The 24767-nt window shown below is 41.5% G+C and overlaps 1 protein-coding gene across 2 annotated transcripts; it reads right to left on the minus strand.

Moving 5' to 3' along the window:
- Positions 1-1263: 1263 nt before the first annotated feature.
- SEC11C (SEC11 homolog C, signal peptidase complex subunit) lies at positions 1264-14918 on the minus strand. 2 transcript variants are annotated; one of them, XM_006116530.4, is made up of 6 exons: positions 14367-14850; positions 10179-10288; positions 7583-7732; positions 3581-3700; positions 1993-2050; positions 1264-1479 (listed from the first exon to the last, which is right to left on the minus strand). In XM_006116530.4, exons 1-6 carry the CDS (start codon positions 14406-14408, stop codon positions 1426-1428), a joined length of 534 nt encoding a protein of 177 aa, XP_006116592.1. In that variant the 5' UTR covers positions 14409-14850; the 3' UTR covers positions 1264-1425. The 2 variants fall into 2 exon arrangements, with proteins under 2 accessions (XP_006116592.1, XP_006116593.1); XM_006116531.4 differs by lacking the exon at positions 7583-7732 and having other exon boundaries at positions 14367-14918.
- Between the last annotated feature and the right edge of the window lie 9849 nt (positions 14919-24767).

A 24767-nucleotide genomic window follows, 5' to 3' on the forward strand; every position in this document is an offset into this window, starting at 1 on the left:
AGCATTAAAATATCTGAATTATTCTCATGTACCATTTAACATATGCAATTTTATTTCTACACTATTGTCACAATAGGAAAGCTATAAATTGCAGCATGGGAGGCTGAATATTAAGAAAAACTTCCTGTCAGGATGGTTGAGCCCTGGAATAAATTGCCTAGAGAGGTTGTGGAATCTCCATCACTGGAAATATTTAAGAGCAGGTTAGATAAACATCTGTCAGGGAAGGTTTAGATGATGCTTGGTATTGCTATGAATGTCAGGGACTGGACTTGATGAGCTCTCAAGGTCCCTTCCAGTTCTAATATTCAGATTCTATATTTTAATGTTCAATTTGTTGGGAAAACAGTTTAATGGTTTTGAGGGGCACAAAAGAAATGATACTTAGAAATATTCAGTAATAGACTGCCTTTTAGTATTGTTAATTTCAATAGAAGGAAAGCCATTATTGTTGCAATAGCGTACTTTTAGAGAGACAAGGGATTAAAGCAGAAGTAAAATGCCTGGTGCATGCGGGTTGAGAACCCCATGCTGTTCTCTATTTCCCATGTATTCTTTCTGCAGTTTAATAATAGCTGGTTTATTGAAGACACAACATCAACATTATGAATCAAGGAAAGAAACCCCCCAAAATTGTCACAAAAGATAGGTTTGTAATATTTTTCTGATCGAACTGGATAAGAAGAGAACAATATTGTAGGATAGGAATAGGTAATCTCTCTCAATCCTGTATTTATTAGTAGTGTATAACCAAAGTACCCAGAGTGCTCTTCATTTAGCAATTTATAAATATTAATAAATCCTCACCAGGCCTTTCAAGCTTGAAGGTATTAACACCATTTTACAGATAGGAACACTAAAGCAGAGAAATGAATGGCCTGATTTTCAGAAAGATGGATGCTCAGTACCTCTGAAAATCAGTTTGTGTGTGTCTTGTTGAAGGCCACAATGGCAGTCCATTTTAGAGCCAGGAATAGACTCATAAGCTCTTGGCTCTCAGTCCTTGGACAACTAGACTTTTCCTTATACAAACCAGCAACATTAAGAATTGCTAGCAGAGAGGTCACAAAGTAATTTTTTTCTCCTCTTTAACACTGCTCAGAGCACAACTATGCTAAGTTACTGAGTGAGACTTAACTATTGTTCAAGTCAAATTCTGTAAATAAAACCTATTATTTGGACAGCACTGAGTTCCTTAAGCAGCCAGTTTTACAGTTAAGTTAGCTAGACTCCTCAGTTTATAAATAATTGTTTAGAAGCATATAAACAGCCAACAAGTTTATTAATTAACCATACAATTTAGTTGGACAAAACAAAAAAAATGCACATCTCTGTAACCTTATAAAGAAATTGGAACATTTGAAATATATTAGTTTTTCTAATGGTTTTAACTTCAGTCTTGGGCAAGGCATTTTCCTTCTTGTTTTAGGATTCACGTTTCAGTAATACATATGCTCCCATTACTGCCAAAAGAGCATACTGTAGAGAAAACACACAAAGAATTATTACAGTTCTGCGTTCTAAAAAGATTCAAAACAGATGAACAGATGCTGTTTCAGAGTAAGTCTCTGTTAACTTTTAGACTTGCTAACAACTGTAAGAATTAGAATTGAATATATTTGAGATGCTATTGGCTCATAAAAGAGTTTCAGTTAATAAAGTTTACTCATTTTTATTTCTAAAATGATCAAAAATATAGATTCAAATCTTATCATAATACAAAATATGCATTGTAATTGCACGCTTTATAGACATAAAAGTGAGTCTGTAGGCTAATTGATAAAATGCTATTTAATTGACTGAAAATAAAAAGCCTGCACAAAAACATTCCATAGGGCTATTTTCCCTTCTGGTAACCAAATCCATATACAGTACACAAATATATTATCAATTAACTAGGCATTTTACTTAGGCATAGAAATTGCTCCTTTATCATTTAAAAACAAAATTACAAGCCCTAACAAGTTAATGTTCAAAATAATGTTGACTCACCTTAAATTTTGGATAGTCATTCATTATTATGGTAACCATCCCAACATAAGGCAAAAAGCTAATTGACAAAAGATAAAACAGACAAATGTGAAAATTTCAGAGTTAGACAGATACCTAAATATTGTCCAAAATATACATTAGAGTTAGACATTTAATTTAAAATGTCTGTTTCATACAGTAAGAGCTTTACATTAGGATCACTTCAAAAGGCATGTATTTTAAATAAAACCTAGGAAAGTAACAACCAATAGTCTGGTAGCACTCTATAGACTAACAAAACATGTAGATGGTATCATGAGCTTTTGTGGGAACAGCCCACTTCTTCAGATGACCGGTCATCTGAAGAAGTGGGCTGTACCCACGAAAGCTCATGATACCATCTACATGTTTTGTTAGTCTAGAGTGCTACCAGACCATTTGTTGTTTTTTTCTGTACAGACTAACTCAGCTACCCCCTGAAGCTTCTAAACCTAGGAAAGAGTAATTTGAACATCCCTCAAGTCATCAAACAAAGGCTTCATCCTCCTGCACATTACTCAAAATTTGGTAAGATAATAAAAAAGAAAAGAAAATACAATTGACAAGATATACATGCCCACTTTCTTATACGGTTGCAAAAGCAACATACCATTGTGAGTAATGTAACAAGTTCTAATAGTTCACTTTTTATATTAGGACATTAAAACAAGTGATTTTGAATGCTGAGGAGATGATTGAAAATTTATGCCAATAGCAAAGCCAGTTTCTGGCTATTCTGAATAAGACAAGGCAAACCAATTCAGGAGGATGGGTGACACTTGACATGAGAACTCTACTTTCATCAACAAGTTGCCCTGATGGCCCAAAACAGCCAGAACTCTTGGGCTGGCAGATGCTTAGGAACTGATCAAAAGTTCATAGGAGATCTCCCATTAACATCAGAGAACTTCAGGTCAGGTTCTTAGTAGCTCTAAGCAGGGTTCCAAATAAAAATTGTGAAATGACCAAAAACCTTTATACTCCCCACCACTACAAATTTGTGATTGAATATTAACGGGAAGGAGAATTTTTAAGAGAAGTTTCTTCCACATTTATTATTCTGTCAAGGAGTTAATATGAAACTAATTGAAAGATAACTATTTCTCAAGGTAGGTTTGTGTCTTTATGATCAGAGGATCTGATACACTATTAAAACTGTGCTTCTACCAACAATGATCCTAACTTAGAATTCAAAGTAACTTAGAACATAAGGCTATAAGAATGGACATGAGTCAGACCAAAGGTCCATCTATCCCAGTACGCATTCTGACAGCGGCCAATGCTAGGTGCCCTGAGAGGGAATGAACAGAACATAATCATCAAGCGATACCATCCCTGTCACCCATTCCCACCCTCTGGCAAACAGAGGTTAGGGACACCATTCCATTGATGGACCTGTCCTCCATGAATCTGTCTAGCTGTTTCTTGAATCCTGTTAAAGTCCTAGCCTTCACAACATCCTCCGGTAAGGAGTTCCACAGACTGACTGTGTGTTGCATGAAGTAGTACTTCCTTCTAGCATGTACTTCCTATATTACTGAGGCAGGAAAAACAGAAGAGTACTGCTTACCCTCTCGCTCTTCCAACAACATCTTTCTTTTCAAGCCAGTTCTGACCTTCTTTGTACAAGCCTCTGTCATCAACTTCATTATTATCACCCTTAGTCAGAAATTTGATGTTTCCATTTTCTCTGCAAGGCAACAGTGACAAATTTATTTCTACTTCATTTACAACCTAATTAATTAATATTTGCAATTCTCATTGAAGATGAAAAGTAAAATGCTATAAGATTAGATACCAATCTGTACACCCAGTCCTGCTTGTCCAACCTGTTTAATAAATATAATCAAGGCATTTATGGCTTTCAGTGACAGATTTAGTGGATGTAACAAAGTTTTTACATCAACCATTCAACATTATAGTTGCTTTCCATCAGATACAAAATGTAACTTCTATTATACATATAACTGCTGTTGACACTGTTGGTTTGAAGAACAGAGCCCTACATATTTACAGTAAAGTATACGGTTCTATAATAGTGAAAGTGGCCTTAACAAGAAAGGTCAGAGGTGGAGAGTATGAGAGAGAGAGAAGGATAGAGAATGGAACAACGGCCAGTGAAATATCAGATACACTATTAGGGGATTAATGGATTGTTCTCACTCCAATTAAGTTAACTGAAGTTTAATCATGTGTTCCATTGAAGGCGGGTTGTCAGACCCTGTTATCCTGCCTCGATTGCAGAATTGGCTTAACAGTCTAATGCATTTTAACATCCATGCTTTTGTTTAACTCACAACCATGATTAACACAGATGTTATATGCTATTTCAAAGATACAAATATGATAAAATGGCTCTTTTTGATTAAAAGAAATATTGATGAGCTTTTAAACCCAGGGAAAGGATAACAGATACATAAAAATCAGAACAGTGTTAATAAAATAACAAGACTGCATTGGAAAGAGCCACATAAATGTTTGCTAAGTATTACAATTTTTTCCATCCAGGCTAACAGCTATATAAGATCTGTATAATTTTTTAAATGGTAGGCTAGTATATTGCAATTTTGTTTTGTTTAAAAAAAATAAGCTTATGAAGCACTACCGTGCTATAAGGGGCTTTCACTGTGTTTCATGGAGATAGTGTTCAGATATGCTAGAGACCTTTATGGAACACCCAGGTGCTACAGAAGTTATATTAGCGATTCAGTAGGTGGCACTCTTCCCTCCCAGATAGCACTGAATCAGTGCCAAGCATAATATTACAAAGGACCATAGTGCTACTGATGCCAATTTTCAGACAAGACACAACACCGATGTCCCAATAATCTGTGAGCATCAAAAATCCCTTGATTCTTTTTTGTAAGTGCAGGAGTCTTAAGCACTGTGACGTGGCTAAATTCTATTGTGGTTGATTATACACCTATCTAAATGTTGCCTGTAGTTTCAAATAGAAAAGATATTTTTCATTTTATCCTGCATGTTGCATACTTGCTGTATCCTGTTAAACAGTTGCCATGTTTCACCCTAGAGATGGCTTCATTTCAGCAGTGGGTAAAATGATACCGCATATAGTTGAAGTGTATAAAAGCACTTTGGACCAGGATAAAAACAAATGTAAATGATTACCCTTACAACATTCAATCTTCTTCTATATGGGATTTATAGAGATATTAAGACTGAAAATAAAAGAAAATGTACTACTTTGGGGAATTCTGCGGTCTTCCAGAAAATGGTCTATCATAGAAATGTAGGAATGGAATGGATCATAAAAGGCGATCTAAACCAGGAGTCCTCAATTTTTTTCTTCCTGAGGCCCTCCAACATGCTATAAAAATTCCACACCCCAGCTGTGCCACAAATAGTTTTATGCATACAAAATCCAGGACCAGCATTAGCAAGCAGAGCAATTGCATGTGTCCCCATGAAGCTAAGTTGCTTAGGCTTTGGCTTCAGCTTTGGATGACAGAAGCCTTGCTGTCTTAGGTTATGTCTACACTAGCACTTTTGTTGGTAACACTTGTCAGAAGCATGGAAAAGCCCACACCCCTGACAGACAAAAGTTTCACTGATGAAAGTGCAGTGTGGACAGTGCTAAGTTGGTGGGAGACGCTCACCTGCCAGCATAGAGTGGCTACACAGGAGATCCTAAAGTGGTACCAGTGTGCTGCTCTAAAGTCCATAACAGACATGACCTAAGTGTGTTTAGGGAATAAGGATGTTAAGTATCATGTAACTGACTAATCGAATAGTAGATGCATTTTTGCATCAAATATTCAATTAGTTGATAGGGCAGCGCCGCCCCTTTGAAATGCTGCTGCACCGTTTCAAAGCAGCAGCACTACACGGAGCCCGGGGTCCCCAGCTGACCCCGGGCGCCAAGCAGTGCTGATCCTTTGAAATGCTGCGAGGAGCCAGATGCTGGGTTCCCCACGGCATTCAAAGTGGCAGCACCCCATGGAGCAGCTGACCCTGAGCTTCTTGCCGCACTGCTGCTTTGAAGTACCCTGCTCTTCTCCCCCCGCTTTGTTGCCTCTGATAAAGGCAGCGGGGGATGGGGGGTAGGGAGGAGGGGAGAGGGGAGAGGAATTGACTAGTCAACTATCCTGTACGCATTTGCTTATTGGATAGTCTAGTCTTTAACATCCCTATTAGAGATGTGTGGAATCATCACTTCCATTACCCCATCTCCTTTCCAGCTGGCATCACCCACACTGGTGCTGTGGTTTCTTTTGCCTTCAGAAAACCTCTTATTCTTGCCACTACCAGGATGCCCTCTAAAAGGTAATCCTGAATTTTAGTCAGTTACTCAAAAAGAAGGTGGTTAGATATATGATTATGCATTTAAAAAGGCTAAAGAATAGACCTTTCAACTAGAATCATAAGTTAAATAGATATGACTTGTGTGAAGAACCACCACCATCTCTAGTTCATCTTGTATCAACTAACAGATGGACAACTAGCTCAACACCCGCAGCATCAGTGGAAAATTTCTGCTTTTATGGAGTAATAATATAAACCATGTTAGTTCTTTTAGAAGTAGTTGTCCATCATATACAAGGATATGGGTGTCTGCTTTTTACACATCATTCTTCAGCTATTCCAATAAAATGTGTGAGATAACATTTAAAGGTAAAACACATCCATCTGTCAGTAGTTCAGTTATTGTTTTTAATAATGAATCATCTTTGGGACTGTTTAGTATTGCACAATAGGAAGAATGACAAAAACTTTCTTCATTCACTTTGGGTCAAATTTGTATTCTGACAATCTCCATTTATTGATGGCGATGGATTTGACAGAATTATAAATGGAATTCTTTATATTGCTGCTTTGTACTCTACCATTTTTCAATATTAAAACTTCTGAAAGCTCATGCTGTAAAACTAATTTTTCTGGTAACAAAAGCTCCAGTTCTGCAACAAATACACGTTGAACTTCTCTAGTCCAGCACCCTTGGCTCCTTACCAGTGCTGAACCAGAGAATTTGCGAGACCACTAGAAGTCAATATTGTCTAGCATCATTACCAACGCTTCCACTGCTTACTGGGCTCTTCGAAGACATTAAGGGGTAAATTAGAGCTAAATAACAGCACAGAACACTGTGCACCGAGACTGTTGGGCTGTAACAAACTTTATGGGACTGTGGGAAACTTGGCCACACCCAGGATAAGTGGACATCCAGCTAGCAAAAACCATGCTGGACCACAGATATTGCCGGACTACAGAGTGCCAGATTAGAGAGGTTCAACCAGTACTATGAGGTTGAACTCCTAGTCCCTCACAGAGACCACTGACTTCAAGGATTAGAGCCTCTTATGAGAGTTGTCCTTGGGTATATATGTGTATGTACACTTAATGCAGTGGGAGCTTCACTCAGGTAAAACAGTATGCCTGCAAAGACCTCTTGCAGGATTAGAGCAAAAAGATGTTTCTTTAAATATGAAAAGAAGGTTTCTCTAACAACATACCATATTTGACTTTTTCAGGAGCCAGTATAAAGTTAGAACATAGCTGAAAATACAGCAAAGCAAGAGCATACTTAGAAATAATAAAAACTAAGTTTAATTACTTTTCATGGATTTTGAGTACTCTGTGGACTATAGGAATATCTCTGCCTTCAACTTTAAAAACAACTATTTCACCCGCTCTGATAGGGTCTTCCTGGAAATTTGTTAAGAACAACAGGTCTCCTCTATGAAATGCTGGTTCCATACTGCCACTACAAACAAACAAACAAACAAACAAACAGAGAAAGATTACACTGCAAGTATAATGATGTATGCAAGACAAACTAAAAAGTAAAAATAGTATTTGATACCTATCCAGAAATCTGTAATTTTAATTGATGCCTGAGTTTTACCTTTTCATTAATACTACATTTAAAAACCATAAATGTTACTAGCATCTGATTCAAGTGATGGATCCTGTGAAAAATGAATCCCCAGTCTCAAAGAACAAGCTAACGGACTGTTTTGATTTCATTAAACAGGTTGTATGGAAAAATATTTAGTATAGGCAGTCCCCGGGTTACGTACAAGATAGGGACTGTAGGTTTGTTCTTAAGTTGAATTTGTATGCAAGTCGGAACTGGTACATATTGTAGGGGAAACTCTAGCCAAACATTTCTCCAGAGCTCAGTTTTATTCTCCCACACCTCACTTCCCTCAGTCCTTTATTCTCAAGCTGAGGTGTCTGCTGAGAAAAGCCGCTCCGCGTCTCCCTGGTCTGCTGGGGGGAAGCAGCTAGTGTGGGGTTGCCTCACCCTGTTTGTAAGTAGGGATCCGATGTAAGTCACATCCATGTAACCCAGGGACTGCCTGTACTGTCTGCTATAATGAAGGTCATAGGTTTCACTGTAGTGAATCAAACTTTTGGTCCATCAAATCTGGTTAGTCTGCCACTAGCAAAGCAGTGGCCAATACCTTTTGTGTCAATGACAAGCCAAAAAAATAATAAAAATAAACATAAAAACAACCTTAATAGATTACAAAGCAAAGCTAAACATAGGAACGGATAATTCCTACCAGAAAGTCCCATGGTTATAGGAGCAGGATATCTGATTAAACTTAAATCCTATAATTACACTTTCATAGAATCATAGAATAATAGGACTGGAAGGGACCTCGAGAGGTCATCGAGTCCAGCCCTCCGCCCTCAAGGAAAAGAAAACTTTGGAAAAGTTTGTAGCCATTTTTCAAAGCCAGGCAGTTTCTGACTCCAAGGCAGCAACCTATAGGAGATAAATGTTCCAGATCCCCTTACAAATCTCTTGAACAATGTAGAAACATACATTTTCCAGAATAACTCTAAAATTTACTACAAAAACATGAAGCTCACTGGCTCTGATATGAAAACATTTTGTTTTAAAATATGAGAACAGTTTGTTTTAACTGAAATGCTCCAAAAGCAGGGTCACCTCTTGAATGTTTTGGCTGGGCACTCCAGAAGAAATAAAGGATTCCAACACAAATTTACACAGTTCATAAATTAATATGCTGTTTTACAGTTATATTGCTCCATTAGTCAGGGAAACAGGATCAAAAGCTAAGATGATATGTATGTATAATAAAACTGTACAGGAGAAAACATTTCTCCAGTAAACAAAGAGTCTTTTGAAATATAGCTTAACCTAAAATGGATCTTAAAACATATATAAAACAAATGTTATTTAAGGCTTGTTAAAAGCAAACACAGACATCTGGCTGTACCTAAAGCCTAAAACATTCTCTAATACAAATTTTATTATTGTAAGTTGTCCTTCTTGATGAAATTTTGTAGCACTCAATCTTTGTGTGCTTAACTTTACACATTTGACCAACCCTACTAGGTTTGTAGGATGGGATCCTTATACCATAAAATATTACATTAAATATATGTAGTCCTCCTGAGAGTGGTGGAAGCAGTGCAAACATTTATAAATATGTTGTTCAGAAAAGAAGTTTTTGCCACAATTACTGCCAATCTCATGTAAGAGAGAAAGATGTCATTTTGATGAAAAAAAAGAGAGAGAGTCAATTGACAACTCTGAATATTCACAGCTAATATATACCACCTTTACATATCTTTTCAGCAGGCAAAATATAGCATAATTTAATTAGCTACATAAAAAGGGATGTGAATGTTTACCCAGTAAGTCTCACCGTGAACAGCCAGATTGGAACTCCGCACCCCCGCCGCCTGAAGCTCCTTTAATTGGTTAAACGATATGTTTAACTGGTTAACCAATTAAATAGTATTTTACACATCCCTACTTCATAAGGCATTTTACTACTGAAACAACATTTTCACACCTCATCCCCACAATGCAGTTTGTCCCATCACTAGGGTTCCTAGGCACTATGGAAGTACATAGAAAAGTCAGGCACCTTTTTCCATATTCAGGCATATAAAAACATCTGAACTTTCAAATGTGCTGGGCACCCAGAGCCATTACAAGCATCTGGAAACTCTAAAAATAAGGCCATATTTTATTTACATACACAAATATGGAATGAGAAACCTAACTTTAGGCACCCTAGTTTGAAAATATTGGTCAGGGAGGGTGCTCATTTATCAAGGTGATAGTATTTTATTACTGGATATCAAATAATATGAGATATATTTGTACCACACAAAGATACGGTGTATTGTTATAACAAAACAAGTAGTGATTTAAGTAGACATACCTGAGTACCACAACAATAGGGCTTTCACTTCCAGTGATGACAATCAGACCTTTCCATATCATAAGTGCAGAAGACACAATCATGGCAAAATTTAATACTTGGTAATATAGCTGCAAAAACAAAGATCCCCCCAAAAAATAAAATTGTCCAGTTAACACATTAGATACACAACAGCAGAAATACTTGTAACAAACAGGTTTTCATTAATATTACTGTTTTAATGTAGATTTCTTTCACCAAGGTCATACCTGGACACCGGACACATTTAATCAACTCTTAAACTACTTGATTTTGCAAAACTAAAAGTATGTGATGTATGAAACATGAATATTTAAGGTACACAATAGGGATATAAGCGGCTAGTCGAGTATTCGACTGAGTAACTACTCAACTAATCACTTCCCCTCCCCCTCTTTGCTGCTTCTATCCGGGCAGGAGCCGGTGCTGCGGGAGTTGGCTTAAAAAGCTGGTTCCCCCCAGCACCGTCTCCAGGGGGGAGGAGCGGACAGAGGAGACATAGGGAGAGGCATAGCAGGGGACTGGACATGAGCCAGGAATCAGCTGACCCGGCTTGCGCCCAGTCCCAGACACTGTGCCTCTGCTTTTAAATGCTTTTAAAGCAGTGGCACAGCATCTGGGACAGCTGATTCCCAGCTCACGTCTGATGCCCCACTGCACTTCTGCCTTTTAAATTTAGTAAGAGCCAGGCAGCTGTTACATTTAAAAGGCAGAGCCATAGCAGGGGACTAGCAGGGGGCCAGGAGCTAATCCAGCTGTGGTTCTGCAGTTTCCCCCCTTATCCACTAATCAAGCAGTTGATGGAAATTCCATCAACCATTCGATTAGCTGATTAAACGAAATTTAACACCCCTAATACACAAATACATATGGTAATTTCCAGTATTTGAAGCACCTATAAAACCAGAAAACAAAATTGTTATGCTATATTTTTTAAACAGGCATACAAGAGAGACTAGGGTGAAATCTTGGCCTCACTGAAGTCAAGGTAGAAGACAGCTGCACCGTAGCTTCCTGAGGACCCCCTGCAAACTTTGGAGTAGGGGGCATGTAATGGGCAGGGATAAGAGCTTATCAAAGAAGAGCCTGCAGCACAATGGAAATTCAAGCAGCAAAGTGTTCCACAGAGCAGCCTGGGAAGGCTCCTGGCACTCAGACAAGCCACAGGAACAACAGGAGGGCACGACAGGGTTTAAAACCATTTTAAATACTACCTTGCCCTTGGCTGCAAATTCTGTGCCACACTGTAAAGGAGGAGCACATTCTCAGACCTTCCAATTAAAGCTTGTTTTGCACCTGACAGGTGGACTTCTGAAGCCACACAGACCCCCAGTGAAGTTAAAGAGGCTCCAAGCAAGTCCTACTCCTGAGGGAACTCTTCGTTAAAATGCACAATATTTTGAATTTCAGCATATTTTGTCAAAATAATACAATATAAACTAGGCCAGTTTTAATTATTTTGGTAAGTTATTTCAAAATATCTGTTAAGTATGTCTTTAACAATACAGACAATACAAAAGATTCAAGAAATATTTGTTGACAATAGATACTTTACCAGGAATATTAATACAGAATTGAGTAAGAATTAATGTAAACTACAATAAAAAATGTATTTCTTGCACTCCTTAGAAACGGTGCAAAGACTTGGAGTCACAGGTAATAGAGAAGCTGAAAGAAACAGTTAGGAAGAAGCCTGTGAGTGAACTTGGAGGACTGTTGGGTGTTGGTGGGAGACATATGGAATAGGCTCTTTTTTTTTGGTGAGGGGTTTGTTAAGGAGTTGGGGAGCCTGCCCCATGAAGACCTTCACTGATCCGTACTAAGGATGTTAAAATGTGTTTCTTAGATAACCATGCAACCGCTGAAAATTTAGCGGTTACACAGTTACATGTGGGGCAGCACTCAGCTCCACCTGTCCTCCCTCTCCCCCAACTGCTGCCTCTGATATAGAGGCAGAAGCATGGGACAGCGGGGCACTTCCCCAGGGGCTGGTGTGCACCAGCACATACCGGGAGCCTATGTATAACTGTGAAGGTTAGCCAATGAGCCCAGGCTCATTGGTTAATCAGGTACATGGTTACACTTTCACATCCCTAATACCTAGCTTCTCTAATTCAGTCATGCACAGTAGTCCCTGTCCCCATGTTTCTGCATCCTTCTATCTTCATGTGTCCCTGTACCATCACTCAGCCACCTACCCATCCCAATGTAGCCCTGCAGTCCCTTTTCGCCCCCACCCTAGTCTGTCCCTCCACTAGCTTTCTGAACCCCAGGGTCAGTCTGTGTCACCTATGAGCAGTCCCATGTGCCCTACACGGTCCACCCCCTTCATACCCTGTGCATCCTTCATCTTGCCACATGGGCAGGGCACCGTGTGGAATGCAACCTCCTCTCCTCCCTATCCTCTCTCTGCACCTCCCAAGCAGCTGCTCTCTGTTCTGGCATCATGGCAGCCCCTGGCAGGCAAAAGGCATAACTGCAGCACCTTTCCAATAGAGAAAAAAAAAATCTGCCAGGAACACATGAATCCTGTGTGTGCGCGGGGATGCAGTTCCCACAGTAGTAAAATACAGCTGCCCACCTATGCAGATCACAACGCAGGATCAGGCCTAAGTTTTTTCATATCTTTGCCAATGCACTTCAGTTGTAGCTTACAATACCTCAGTTTACTACTCCATTCCTGGAAATCTCTTGTCAACAATTCCACTGATAATCATGAGGTGCTTTTGTAATGTGTAGTAATGGGGGGGAAAAAATTCTGCTGTTTAAGAAAGTGTTACTGTTCCTGAGAGCTCCTTGCACACATACACAAGAAACTAGGCCCCTTATTTCGAACCATTGTAGTGGTACTTTCATTCTGCAAGAATACTGGAGAGTTGCGTTTATCATTCTCGTACTCATATGTGAAATCTGCATTTGTAAAATATTGAAAACTTTTTTTTTTTTTTGTGCAAATATTAAACCTAAATATGGTTTGGTAGCCTTGGGGCAGAATACTTATTTGTGGGGGAGTGGAAGAGATTCCTCACAGAGTAATTTTACTTAGGGATTCTCTAACTAGAAAGCAGCAGTAACCAGGAGCACACCTCAATATCTACTAGCTTAGTACAAGATACTGATCAAAGGCTAGGCAGGACTCAGGGTTAAGAAGCCCAACATTTCTAATAGGCTCTAAAAAGAGAGCCTGAACTTTGAAATACATACTAGAGACAGCATTGATGTGCATGTGTATTAGCTGTCTCACCACAGTGAATACGTGCAGGGATCCTGTCTTTGTAGCAAGAACAGCAGCATGATGTATTTTCACAAAGTAGAACAAAAGATGGGGCACACTGCCAATCTACCACACAACAAGCACAAAGTAGACTGGCAGGCTGAGAAGTAGATCATCTAGTTATGCTACAAGATAACTATCTAAAAAAAATCAAGGATGTCCTAATTTTTGGTTCTTGTTTGGATACCGTAGGCAGTTTTACAAGAAAACAGGGCTTTGGCCTGATTTTTGGAACCCTCCTCCACAGCTTCTCGATACCACTAATACTGATATCACGTCGTTCATAGGCACATGACAGGAGCACTAGCCCATATTAATACCCAGACTGCCACATTTGCCACTTTACTTTCCACATTCATAAAGGCCTGAGACCTAACTTTTGTCTCATACTTGCTTATTCCGGGGTGGCAGGAAATGCGATACAGATAAGCAACTCTATCAAAGAAGAGACATAGGCACTCTTTCCACCACCAGTTGCCAACAAATACACAACACTCGTTGTGGTGCGACCCTCCCTGTCCGCAGATATTCCAGATGAAAAGTCTGAGAATCCTATACATGGAGGATTTTTGGACCCTCCTTGTTGGACTTCTCGTTGTCTATACTGTTACACGTCTCAGATACCCGGGAAACCCGTGGTTTGACCCTCAGTGGTACGCTGGCCACAGAACACAACAGCAAGCAACGAGCTGCACACTCGCAACACAGGAATGCAGCGCCACACGGGAGAGTGAGTCGCCCACCGACATGCAGCCATCGCTACAAGCAGCACATGCTCCCCCGAGGCCGCAGCCACAGCAGGGCAGGCACACGTCATGGCTAGTGAGGCGCGGGGCTCAACACATACGCTGGCGTGCAACGCGGCGCCAGCAGCTCACTGCGCGCACCCCCTTTACCTGGCGCTTGTTCATTCGCCGCAGGTCTCCGAATATGTCCATCGCCAGCTCCTTCCGCCGTACGGGAACGAGGCACTGGGGAGCGAGGGGCACTGACCCCCACCAGCCGGCGCTACCTAGCAGCTGCGAGGCTGGGGCAGGGTTGAACCCGTCGGGCTGCACCCGAAGAAACAGTGGGGCAAGGCTAAGTCACTCAAGACCCCGCCCCCCCGGAGCAGCGTGAGTGGGGCAAGGCAATGCCCTCCAGGGGCAGCGTGAGCGGGGCAGGGCTATGCCCCCCAAGGTGTCCCTAGCAGCCGAGACAAGGCGGCTGCGGCACCCCCCCAGGCTCAGCTCGGGGTGGCCAGGAGACCCGCCCCCCAAAAAAGCCTGATTGGTCCGAAAAACCGCCAACACCGCCCCCCAAAACGGGGGAGGATGAATTTTGGGGCGCTGTCGTCATGGCGCCGGGCGGGGTTTGCGTCAAACGTCATGACGCTGGGCAGGGTTTGGGATGGGGAAGCCTGCGGGAGACATTAAAAAAAATAAGTGATCCGAAGAAATAGTGGCAAAAGTCTCGGGCCACGACGGCTCTAGGCAGCCCCCCCCCCCCCCCCCCCCCCGATCTCGCCCGCCACCTGGTAACGGCCGGTTGTCCAGGTGGGACGCAGCCATTGGTGGCTCCCTAAGACCCCCTGGGAGTTGTAGTCTAGCTCGTGATCTTCTCTTAGTGCCGCGGAGGGAGCAGCAACTAGCGGGACTACAACTCCCAGAATGCCACCGCGGCAAGCTCCCCGCGGAGCGAGGCCCTCTCTGAGGGGGGCGGGATCTCTCAAACTGCTTAACGGTTGCTTGTGAGACGCGCGCAAAACGGGAACTGGAACCCGACGCGCAACACGCAGCAGCGGCCGCGTGATTTCCGCCCCCGTCTCTGAGAGCAGCTCCGTGTTTGAGCGGCTGCCTCGTGGAGGCTGCTCATTGGCGGGGCTGTGGCGGGAAGCGACGGAGGCTGGAGCGGGGGCAGGGCTGAGTGTCGGAGCGGAGGGCAGTGGAGTTGCGGGTCAGTGAGACCCGGCTGGAACTGTGGGGCCAGCGCCGGGGGCTCTGGGCTTGGGAGCAGGGAGCTCGGCCCAGCAGCCACACACGTACTGCCGGTGGGGGTCCCCGGCCGCAGGGATGGGGTGCAGCCGCCAGGCGCGGTCTCCTGCTTGGCGAGGGAACGTGGGGTCTGGCTCCATCCTGGGGGTGGGTCGGTGGGCGGGAGGAGTAGGGTGGATGGGCTGGGATGGGGAGGACTCTGGGTTGCCCCAGCATTTCATATCTCAGAAGGTGGAGTCCCTGCCTTGTAGCCCACTGTTGGCAGCCGTATCTAGGAATGCGGGGATGGGTGCAGGACTGTGGGCCATTTTTGCGGAAAACAAATCTCAGCTGTTTACAAAATGCAGACTGGCCCTTTTGCCCAAAAGTTTTTCGGAAAAAGACTTTTGCCTGAATGGGAGCAGCATAGTATTTCCGCAAAAGCACTGACAATCTTACATGAGATCGTCAGTGCTTTTGCAGAAATTCAAACTGCTTTTCCGGAAAAAGTGGCCAGTCTAGACACAGCCTGACTGTTCCTTTTCCCATAAAGTACTAAAACAGAAAAGTGGACCCCAATAAAAACATAATCTATGCCTATGTAATTTTGTTCCTAGGACTCACATTTCTGGGACAACAGAACAAACAATCCTTCACAAAATGTAAGAGTTTTCTATGCACATGATTCCTAGTTCAGGTGCTCTTGTGCATAAGATCAGATTCTTTTAACAGCAGTGTTCATTGGCCTGCACTTTCACCATGAATGACCTTCCACATCTCTTCTCCACTTTACCTCAATATGTAGCATATAACAAGAAGCAGGGTTAATGGCCCTTTTGCGCAAAAGGACTTTTGCCCGAACGGGAGCAGCATAGTATTTCCGCAAGAACACTGACAATCTTACATGAGATCGTCAGTGTTCTTGCGGAAATTCAAGTGGCCAGTGTAGACAGCTGGCAAGTTTTTCCGGAAAAGCGGCTGATTTTCCGGAAAAACTGGCCAGTCTAGACACAGTCCCCTAGTATATACAGTAGGCCAAAAGGCTGCTTTCAGAGCTATAACTATTGTCACCGGTATTGATCTGCAAAGGTGCATGGGAAAGCTGATCTGATACAGACAGTGTAGCATGATGGAGCTCCCTTTGTCTGCTGATTTGATACTATCTAGTGATTTCAAGGGCTACACAGGTGTCAAGGTGGAGATTGTTTTGGATGTGATATTTGTTAAGAATTTCAGTCAATTTTTCTTTCCTGCAGCAATCAATTTAAATGATCCATGTAGTTTCATTCATTCTGTGGTGCCAAGTGATTATTTTTCCTTTGATTGTGGGCAGGGACATAGTAATTGGTAGTTGTGTCATCATTGCTGCTAAAGAGAATTCTTTCACAATACCACCACCATTCACATGAAAACCAGACAACAAAAATCATTGTCCTAATAAAGACCACAGATGGACACATTTACAATAGATGTACTATTAGTGTAGTAAATGAAACTCAGAGATTTCGCACTAGTATCTACTGTGTCTGCTTTTATAAAATAGAATTTTAGTACCTAAACCCAGGATCACGATGATCGTTCTTTCCCTATACTCCCAAGAGCACACAATAGGACCGAGTGTGTGTCAGGAGATGGGGTTGGAGCAAGTTGCACTGATAAACTGATGTAGTAGTCATCTAATATTTTACAAGTGTGATGAGCAAAGGAAAATATGGAAGCAAACAAAGAGATATGGGAAGAGAAACTCAAGACAGCCAAGATTACCAGATTTAGTTAGATCCAAGTTAAGGAGTGGGATATGGAACAATGGAAATGACACTGTTAATGAGGGTTTACTATTTAAAGCAGAAAAGGAATACAGAATCAAAATCTGTCTCTTATTTTGTGAAGGCTGTCTGCAATTCTCACAAGACAGGTTCTCTTTACTGAACTGGTTAGAATTCAAAGGGATTTTCCTCCCTTCATTGTGTATGAAATCTTATCCATCTGCTTGAAGAAGTAACAAAATAAAGATTAAAAAAAGTGTTTGTGGCAACTTGATCAGGGAAAACAATCAATAGAAAAGAAGCTGACTTATCACTGTGTCTGTGTTGAATGTTATCAGAATAGTTTGTATCCTCAGCTTGTTTTTCATACATCTTCCAACAGAGTCTTTTTACAGAGTTTAGAGAGAGCACCAAACAAAACAGACGGGGGGGGGGGGGGGGGAGAGAATAGTAAAAGGGAAAACTAGGTAAATATTTGAGATAAGTCCAGACACTCCTGTTGTTTGTTCTGTTCACAATATTGTGATGAATTGTTAATGAGAGGTATATGAGCGATTCAGGTTTCTTCTGAGTTTCATCCTTTACTGTATGAGTAGCTGCTTTTGATTTTCATTCTGCAGAATTTCTCATTGTAAAAGGAGGAACATATGAGAAATGTTTTAAAAGAAATTCTGCAGAATGGTGGTGAGTTACACAGTGATCTATCCATGGTGCACTGCTTTCTCTGTCAATGGAAGAGCACTAATTGTGGACGTGCTCTGCTATCACAAGGAGTCTTGTGTGAACGTGCAAAAGCAGTTTAATTATAGCAGTGAATGATCAATGTAACTTAAATCATCTTATCTTTCCAGTGTAGACATAGTGTAAATTCTGTTTCCTGAATGACTGACTGTTCTCAGGAATACATTTCCCCTCCTGATGATAAAAGGCGGATAACACAGCTATTAAAGTACTACAAAGGTATTCGTATTTCCCAGTTACATTTCTCCGCTGTAAAAAAGATATGGCTCTCAAACATAAATAGGTTAAATAAGTGTGTTCTCATTTTCACTCATGAGAATTTAGAATTCTGTGGATCCTAATTACTATGGTGATACAAACAAAATTAATAAGGCTTGTTACTGATTTACTCTGGTGTAACAGAGCTCCTGTTGAAGTCAGTGGCAGACTCCCAACTTGCATAAAAGAGAGTAGGTTGCAGGCAGGAAGATTAAGAGAACATCAGTTGAAAATTGCTGACTTATTTACTACTATAATTACAAGCAATATTAAGGATTACAGCAATTAAAAGATTAGCAGAGGGAAAAATATTCTCATTGTTTGGTTTTCTCTGTGTATTCGACAGCACATTGTGCATGTGGATGAAACGGCTTTTATAGCTTCCCCTGTATAGTCACTCACAAAATATACTTCAGAGGGGATTAGCATTAAAAATTTTGACAAGTTAATATTGTCCCTTTAAATATTGCTTTTAGAAAAGGTGCTATTTATTAGTGAAAGAAAAGGGTTATTCTTCAAATCTTTCAACATAGTTGCAGCACTTTGGTAAGATTAATGATGCCTCAATCTATACTACCTTTTGGGGGTACAGATGGTATAATATATTTTACAGATGGGTAAACTGAGGCATATAGAAGTTAATGCTTTTAGTGGAAGAATTAGAAATATATAGGAGTCCAGGCTCTGAATCCATATTAATCACTGTTTTCCCTATGTTTCCCCCATTCCCCAATATGATGCATAAAATGAAATATATAACATTTTCAAATAAGCTTTGAATACCTGAGATAAAATAAAAGAACATTTTAAAAATGATGTGTCTTAATGGTCTTGGCTACATGTCACCTTCCGCTTAATAAGAGTAAACATCTCTTGTTCTAATCACCTTTTGGTATTCATGTTTCTCTGGTGATATGAATTGGGTGGAACAGTAATCTCTCTTGTACATTTGTTAAATGAATTTTTGAAGATCTCTCTAGAATGATCTTACTAGTGTGTATGTTTTCTAGTAGTACGGTCAGGTAGTAAATATGGCCCTCGTTCGACCTACACCCACATGTCCTGTTGACTTCAGTGAAAGACAGAGGTCAGGGCAGGGGGCAGTGTGGCATGGCTTGCAATGCAGGCCTGCCCCTTAGTAAAGGGGTGCACTTGCAGTTCCAGGCTAGCCAGACTGCAGAGCCAAGCCATCCACATTATGCTATGCCCATTGTCCCCAGCTGGCCTCTCACTCCAGGGACTATTCCCGCCTGATCCTCCACACCATGCCTCCTTGCTTACATGGGGACCAACAGATGCGTTTGGTGTCAGGCTCACAAAAGGTTAATCAGGCTCCACAATCTTATTTACGTACAAAGAATATACAAAATCCTGAATACAAGGGAATTCAACAGAAGTAGCAGTTTCTTAGCTTATAGCCCACAGCCTCTTTAGCCAAAAGCCCTCTTAGGCTAGGTCTACACAGCTGTGTTATTTCAGAACAACAGACATTATTACAAAATAACTTTACAGCTATATCTACACTGGCATGATTTTGCACAAGAACTTTTTTGCGGAAGAGTTCTTGTGCAAAAACTCTTCCAGAAGAGAGCGTCTACACTGGCATGTGCCTTTGCGCAAGAGACGTGCTTTTGCACAAGAACATCCATGCCAGTGTAGACGCTCTCTTGCGCAAGAAAGCTCCGATGGCCATTTTAATCATAGGGCTTTCTTGCGCAAGAAATTCATGTTGCCTGTCTACACTGGCCTCTTGCGCAAGAACAGTTGCACAAGAGGGATTATTTCTGAGCTGGAGCATCATAGTTCTTGTGCAAGAAGCCCTGATTTCATACATTAGAATGTCAGTGTTCATGCACAAGAACTCACGGCCAGTGTAGACAGACAGCAAGTTTTTGCGCAAAAGCAGCTGATTTTGCACAAAATCATGCCAGTGTAGATGTAGCCTACGAGTGTCTATACAGCAAGCCCATTATTTCAAAATAATTTTGAAATTACAGGCATCTTATTCCAAAACCTGTAACCCTCTGTCAGCCAGGAGGTCATGCTCACCCTGGAGCTGGCACCGCCCCCGTCCCCCCCCGCACACCCAGGATGTATCCTGGGTATTGTCCGAGACTGAGGAAAGTCCCTTAGGTGAGTACCATTACTGTCTCCCCTGCCTTCCCTATGGAACCCCACTCTAGCAGTTCACTGTCCTCCTGGGACAATAGCATGAGAGCACCATACCGGCATGGGCATGGCCCCGACAGTCGATCTCCCCATGCTGAACGGGTTCCTGACAGATCGGTAGCTGTCTGGCATGATGAGCTTCCAGAGGGCAATGGCTACCTGCTTCTGGAGGGGGAAAGTGGGTCTCATATGAGTGTCCCATCACTGGAGGACTGGGGCGAGCTACTCACATAGCTCTAGAAAAGTGTCCTTTCACATATGGAAATTCTGAAGTGACTGTTGGTCATCCCACCACTCCAGGATGCTCTGGTCCCACCAGTTGGAGCTGGTGTCTCTTTGCCAGAAGCGGCCGTGCATGATGTGCAAGGGAGGGTTGGTGGGGTCGAGTTGCATGAGCAGCACCCAGAGAGAGGTAAGGAATCGCCCCACAAGGAGCTGGGGGTTGTGTCTTGCTGCGCCAGGAAGGCAGCTCGCAGAAACTGTAGCAGGATGTGCACCAAGACATATAAAAGCCATTGACTGCTGGGAGGTCAGAGAGGTAAAGCAAAGAAAATCTGCAGAATTTTGAGAAGTTTGAGGGTAACTTTGAATTGGAGACAGAGAAGGATTGAAAGTCAGCTTCTTAGTTTATTCTCACAAAGGTGCAGTGTGTGCCCTGTTTTGGGATACAAAACACACACCTACTGTCCTCTGAGACCGGGTTTTGGGTAGTATATTGCCAGATCACCAGCTGCAAGCTAGAATCATTTTCAAAAAGTATATTTTCTTACACGTGTGACATACTGACAATATCCTGAACAAACCCCATGGAATTAAGGTAAAGTTTATTGAATTAAATTAAACCTTATTGAATTAGGGTTAATACTTTGGTGGGTACATTTTATTAACAATGCAAATGTTTATGTACTATTCTGAGATTATGTGGAATTTCTTTAGCAGGAAGACAAGATTAATGCAATCCCTGGAAGGTATTAGAACTTTAAAGGTCTTTTTGGAACAACGTGTGTGAAGTGGATTTCCTAGGAAGTGCCTTGGGGTAAGGGGAATGTAAATTTTATCATCTGATAAATTTTTAAAGCTCTCCCAAGAGAAAGATCTGTTATGTTCCAGATACCTGCTTTTGAAAACTCCAGATCAAAGACCCCATGAAATATACAAAGGCTGAACTAAATATGTTATAAGTATGCTTGTTCTAAATTGAACCTGTCAACTGGTGACCAAAAGGATCTCCCTTGGGGAAGCGGTTTGAAAGACTGCTGCTGCCAGAATCACTATTAGGGTTCATGTTAAATCTAGTAATCTTATTAGCATGCTGGGGGACATGGATTCAGGGCTACCAATGGGTAGGGGACAAAAGGAGCAGTTGCCCCAGAGGCCAATGATTTAAAAGGGCCTAGAGCTCCAAGTTGCCACCATTACTACTGCAGCAGTGGCCAAAGCCCTGGGCCCTTTAAATTGCTGCTGGAGTCCCATGTAGTGTGGTCCAGATGGTGCTGAGGGCTGGCTGCTTCTAGCCCTGCCCCTTCTGCCTGAGGTCCCTCCCCTTCTAAGACTCCAGAGCCAAACCTCCTCTAGCATTGCCCCAGGCCTGGCAAAGTCTGTCACCAGCCCTGAATGGATCAGTGTTCACGTTACACTCTCAGTCAGTACACAACCCAGGCCAAGGAAGCCAAAGATCCAATCAACCAGAGAACCACACCTGGTGATGAATCCTCATCACATGCCACTTCAGGCATGCTATGCATATGCCAAGAAGATTCGCGTGCATTTAGGCCCTTTTATTGTTTTTTCTCTGTAATGTTCTTTACCTTAAGAATAAAGTAGGTTTGTAGGGGAAGTGCTGCATCGTAACTTGTAACTTGCACCTGTCATCCATATCTACAGAGAAAGCAATCAGGTGTCCTAGGCTACGTCTACACTGCATCCCCCATGCAGTAAAGTCTATGCAAATGAAGTATGGATTAGCATATTGCTGCACTTCATTTGCATAATTAATTAGGGGCCTTTTTTGCGCAAGAGGCTTTTGTGCAAGAGCCGTTCTTCCTGAAATAATGAGGAAGAATGGCTCTTGCACAAGAGGGAGCCTTTTGTGCAAAAAAGGCCCCAAATTATGCAAATGAAGCGTGGCAATATGCTATCCACACGTCATTTGCATAGGCTTTTCTGCATGAGGGATGCAGTGTAGATGTATCCCTAGAGGGCAACATATCTGTGCTTGGAAATATGTAGTGAAGGCAGGGAACTATGTAGTCTGGCAATACTCCAGTGAAAAGGGAGAGGACACACTCTCTGTCTATTAGAGATAACAGCTGGAAGCCTGAGGCTGGGTACCGTTGCTGGACCACTAAGCTGATATATAGGTGTAGCTGCTCTGAATTGTGAGGTGTTATCTTCAGCAAATCAAGACAACCATGTAATGAAAGCTTTTTTCCCCTGTCACAGACATGCTATGGAGCTCTCAGGCTTCTTCCTGTGGGTTTGCTTTCCTGTCTAGGGGCCTGTGTTTTGGATTTTTAAAGGTTACATGTATTTTGAGCTAGGGCTTACATCTAAACATTCGCTAGTTATTAGATTTCACTATTTGTACAGTAGATCTTTCTCAGCACCACAGCTAACACATTATTCTGTTTTTTTAATACATAAAATTATGATTTCTGCTATTCTGTCTGTCTTGCCATGTAGTGGTCTTTGCAAACATCAAGGCTTTATTGCTTTCTATAAAACAAATACATCAATATTTATAGTAGGGCTATTTGCTTTCAAGAAAGCTGTTCATATTCTATTAGCTGCCAGCTTGCTTGTGAGATAAAATGTGTAGGTTAGTAGGCAAAGCTATAGAAATGACAGTTACAGCCTTTTGGCAGCAAAGCAAAGAAAAACAACATTCATAATCACTGGTTTCTCCATCAAGCACCCTCTCAACGCATTGGGAACAATTCTGCTACAGGACACAGGCAGCTTTTGCTAACAATACATCATGTCCTTGATCTCTCAAGTCTTAGGAGGGCCAGGTTTCAACTGTAAACAGATATTACATCTAGGTGCAAATAAAGTTAAACAGGAGGTATAGCCCTCTACCCAGAATAAACGTTGCACCTGTACTCTTAGAAGAGCAGAGTTAAAAGGGATGTGGAGTGTGTGTGTCAGAGAACAGGTATATTTTAGGAGAGAGGAACTTAAGTGTGATTCTCAGCATATAAATAGAAGAAATTTTTTTATGATCTTCCCTTTTAGACCTTACTCTGTCTAGTAGAGAGGTGGCTGTGCAGCAGTCCTCATTAACATAGGTTCAGGTCTCCCTGTGCATTTAGTCCATCATTTTCCCCTTATACCTGTTTGTGCACCACTGAACTCCTGAGTCATACAGGAACAAGTCCCATGACCTCAAAGCAGATTTATCTTTAGCATTTACATGTATAAGACTACAAGCTCCTACTCCAAAACATACCTAACTTTTGTACACCATTGGCATGCCATGGTGCATAGAGCTGATCTAAGGATTTGGGGATGGATTAGCCAGATGATTCTTTGGTATACAACCCAGACTCATTCATTATACATAAAATGATGTTGGGTGGGAAAGATATTAAGGGCTCCACACTTCCGACTGATTTTGCAGAAGAAAAGCCTTAGTCTGTTCCTTTGAGAGCTAGTGACTGAGTAGTATTGTTTTACATTCATTAACTTTCAATAGCTGTATCTTAGCCACATCCACTGATGTCTAATGTGAAATGTCCATTGATGAGCCCAGGGAGTTTTATGTGAAAATATGGAATATCTAGAATATGCCCTAGATGTTGGTTTATATTTTCAAAAGTAACTAGTTATTTCAGAGTCGTCAATTTTTTAAATGTCCAACTGGAAACATCTTAAAGAGATCCAAGCCTCAGAAAGTGCTGAGCACTTTCTGTCTTTAAAATCATCCTTTTAAGGCCTCCAGAGGAGCACCAAAAACCTGACTACACTGTAGTCAGTTTTGAAAATGTAGGTCATAGTGGTTGGGATTTTTAATTGTCTTTACTGGGACAGCATTGTCTTGGTTCAGGCCTTCCAAGAGATATCACTGTTTCTTTCAGAGGCTTTTCCTTCAATTACTGAAAACTGAAATACTAACATTCTCCCTACAGTTTAATGAAGGCCTAATTTTTATTTACTACTTACACAATATATATTGCCATTGGGTATACTTTATTGTCATGGTGTGTCATTTCAGTTTTATGCTGCATTCTAATGTACCTACCTTCCATCTAAATAAACTTCCTTTCTTTGCCTTCAGGATGTTAAACCCTAACTGGAGACCAACATTTTTGCAATTTAAAGCATCTCATTTAAAATTCCTTTGTAACTGGTCTTTGAGGCCTCACCGCTGCATCAAATCAAATACTGTTTTTCACCAGTATTTTGATGTGGT

This window comes from Pelodiscus sinensis, chromosome 6 (genome assembly GCF_049634645.1).
Source record: "Pelodiscus sinensis isolate JC-2024 chromosome 6, ASM4963464v1, whole genome shotgun sequence".
Lineage (NCBI taxonomy): Eukaryota > Metazoa > Chordata > Testudines > Trionychidae > Pelodiscus > Pelodiscus sinensis.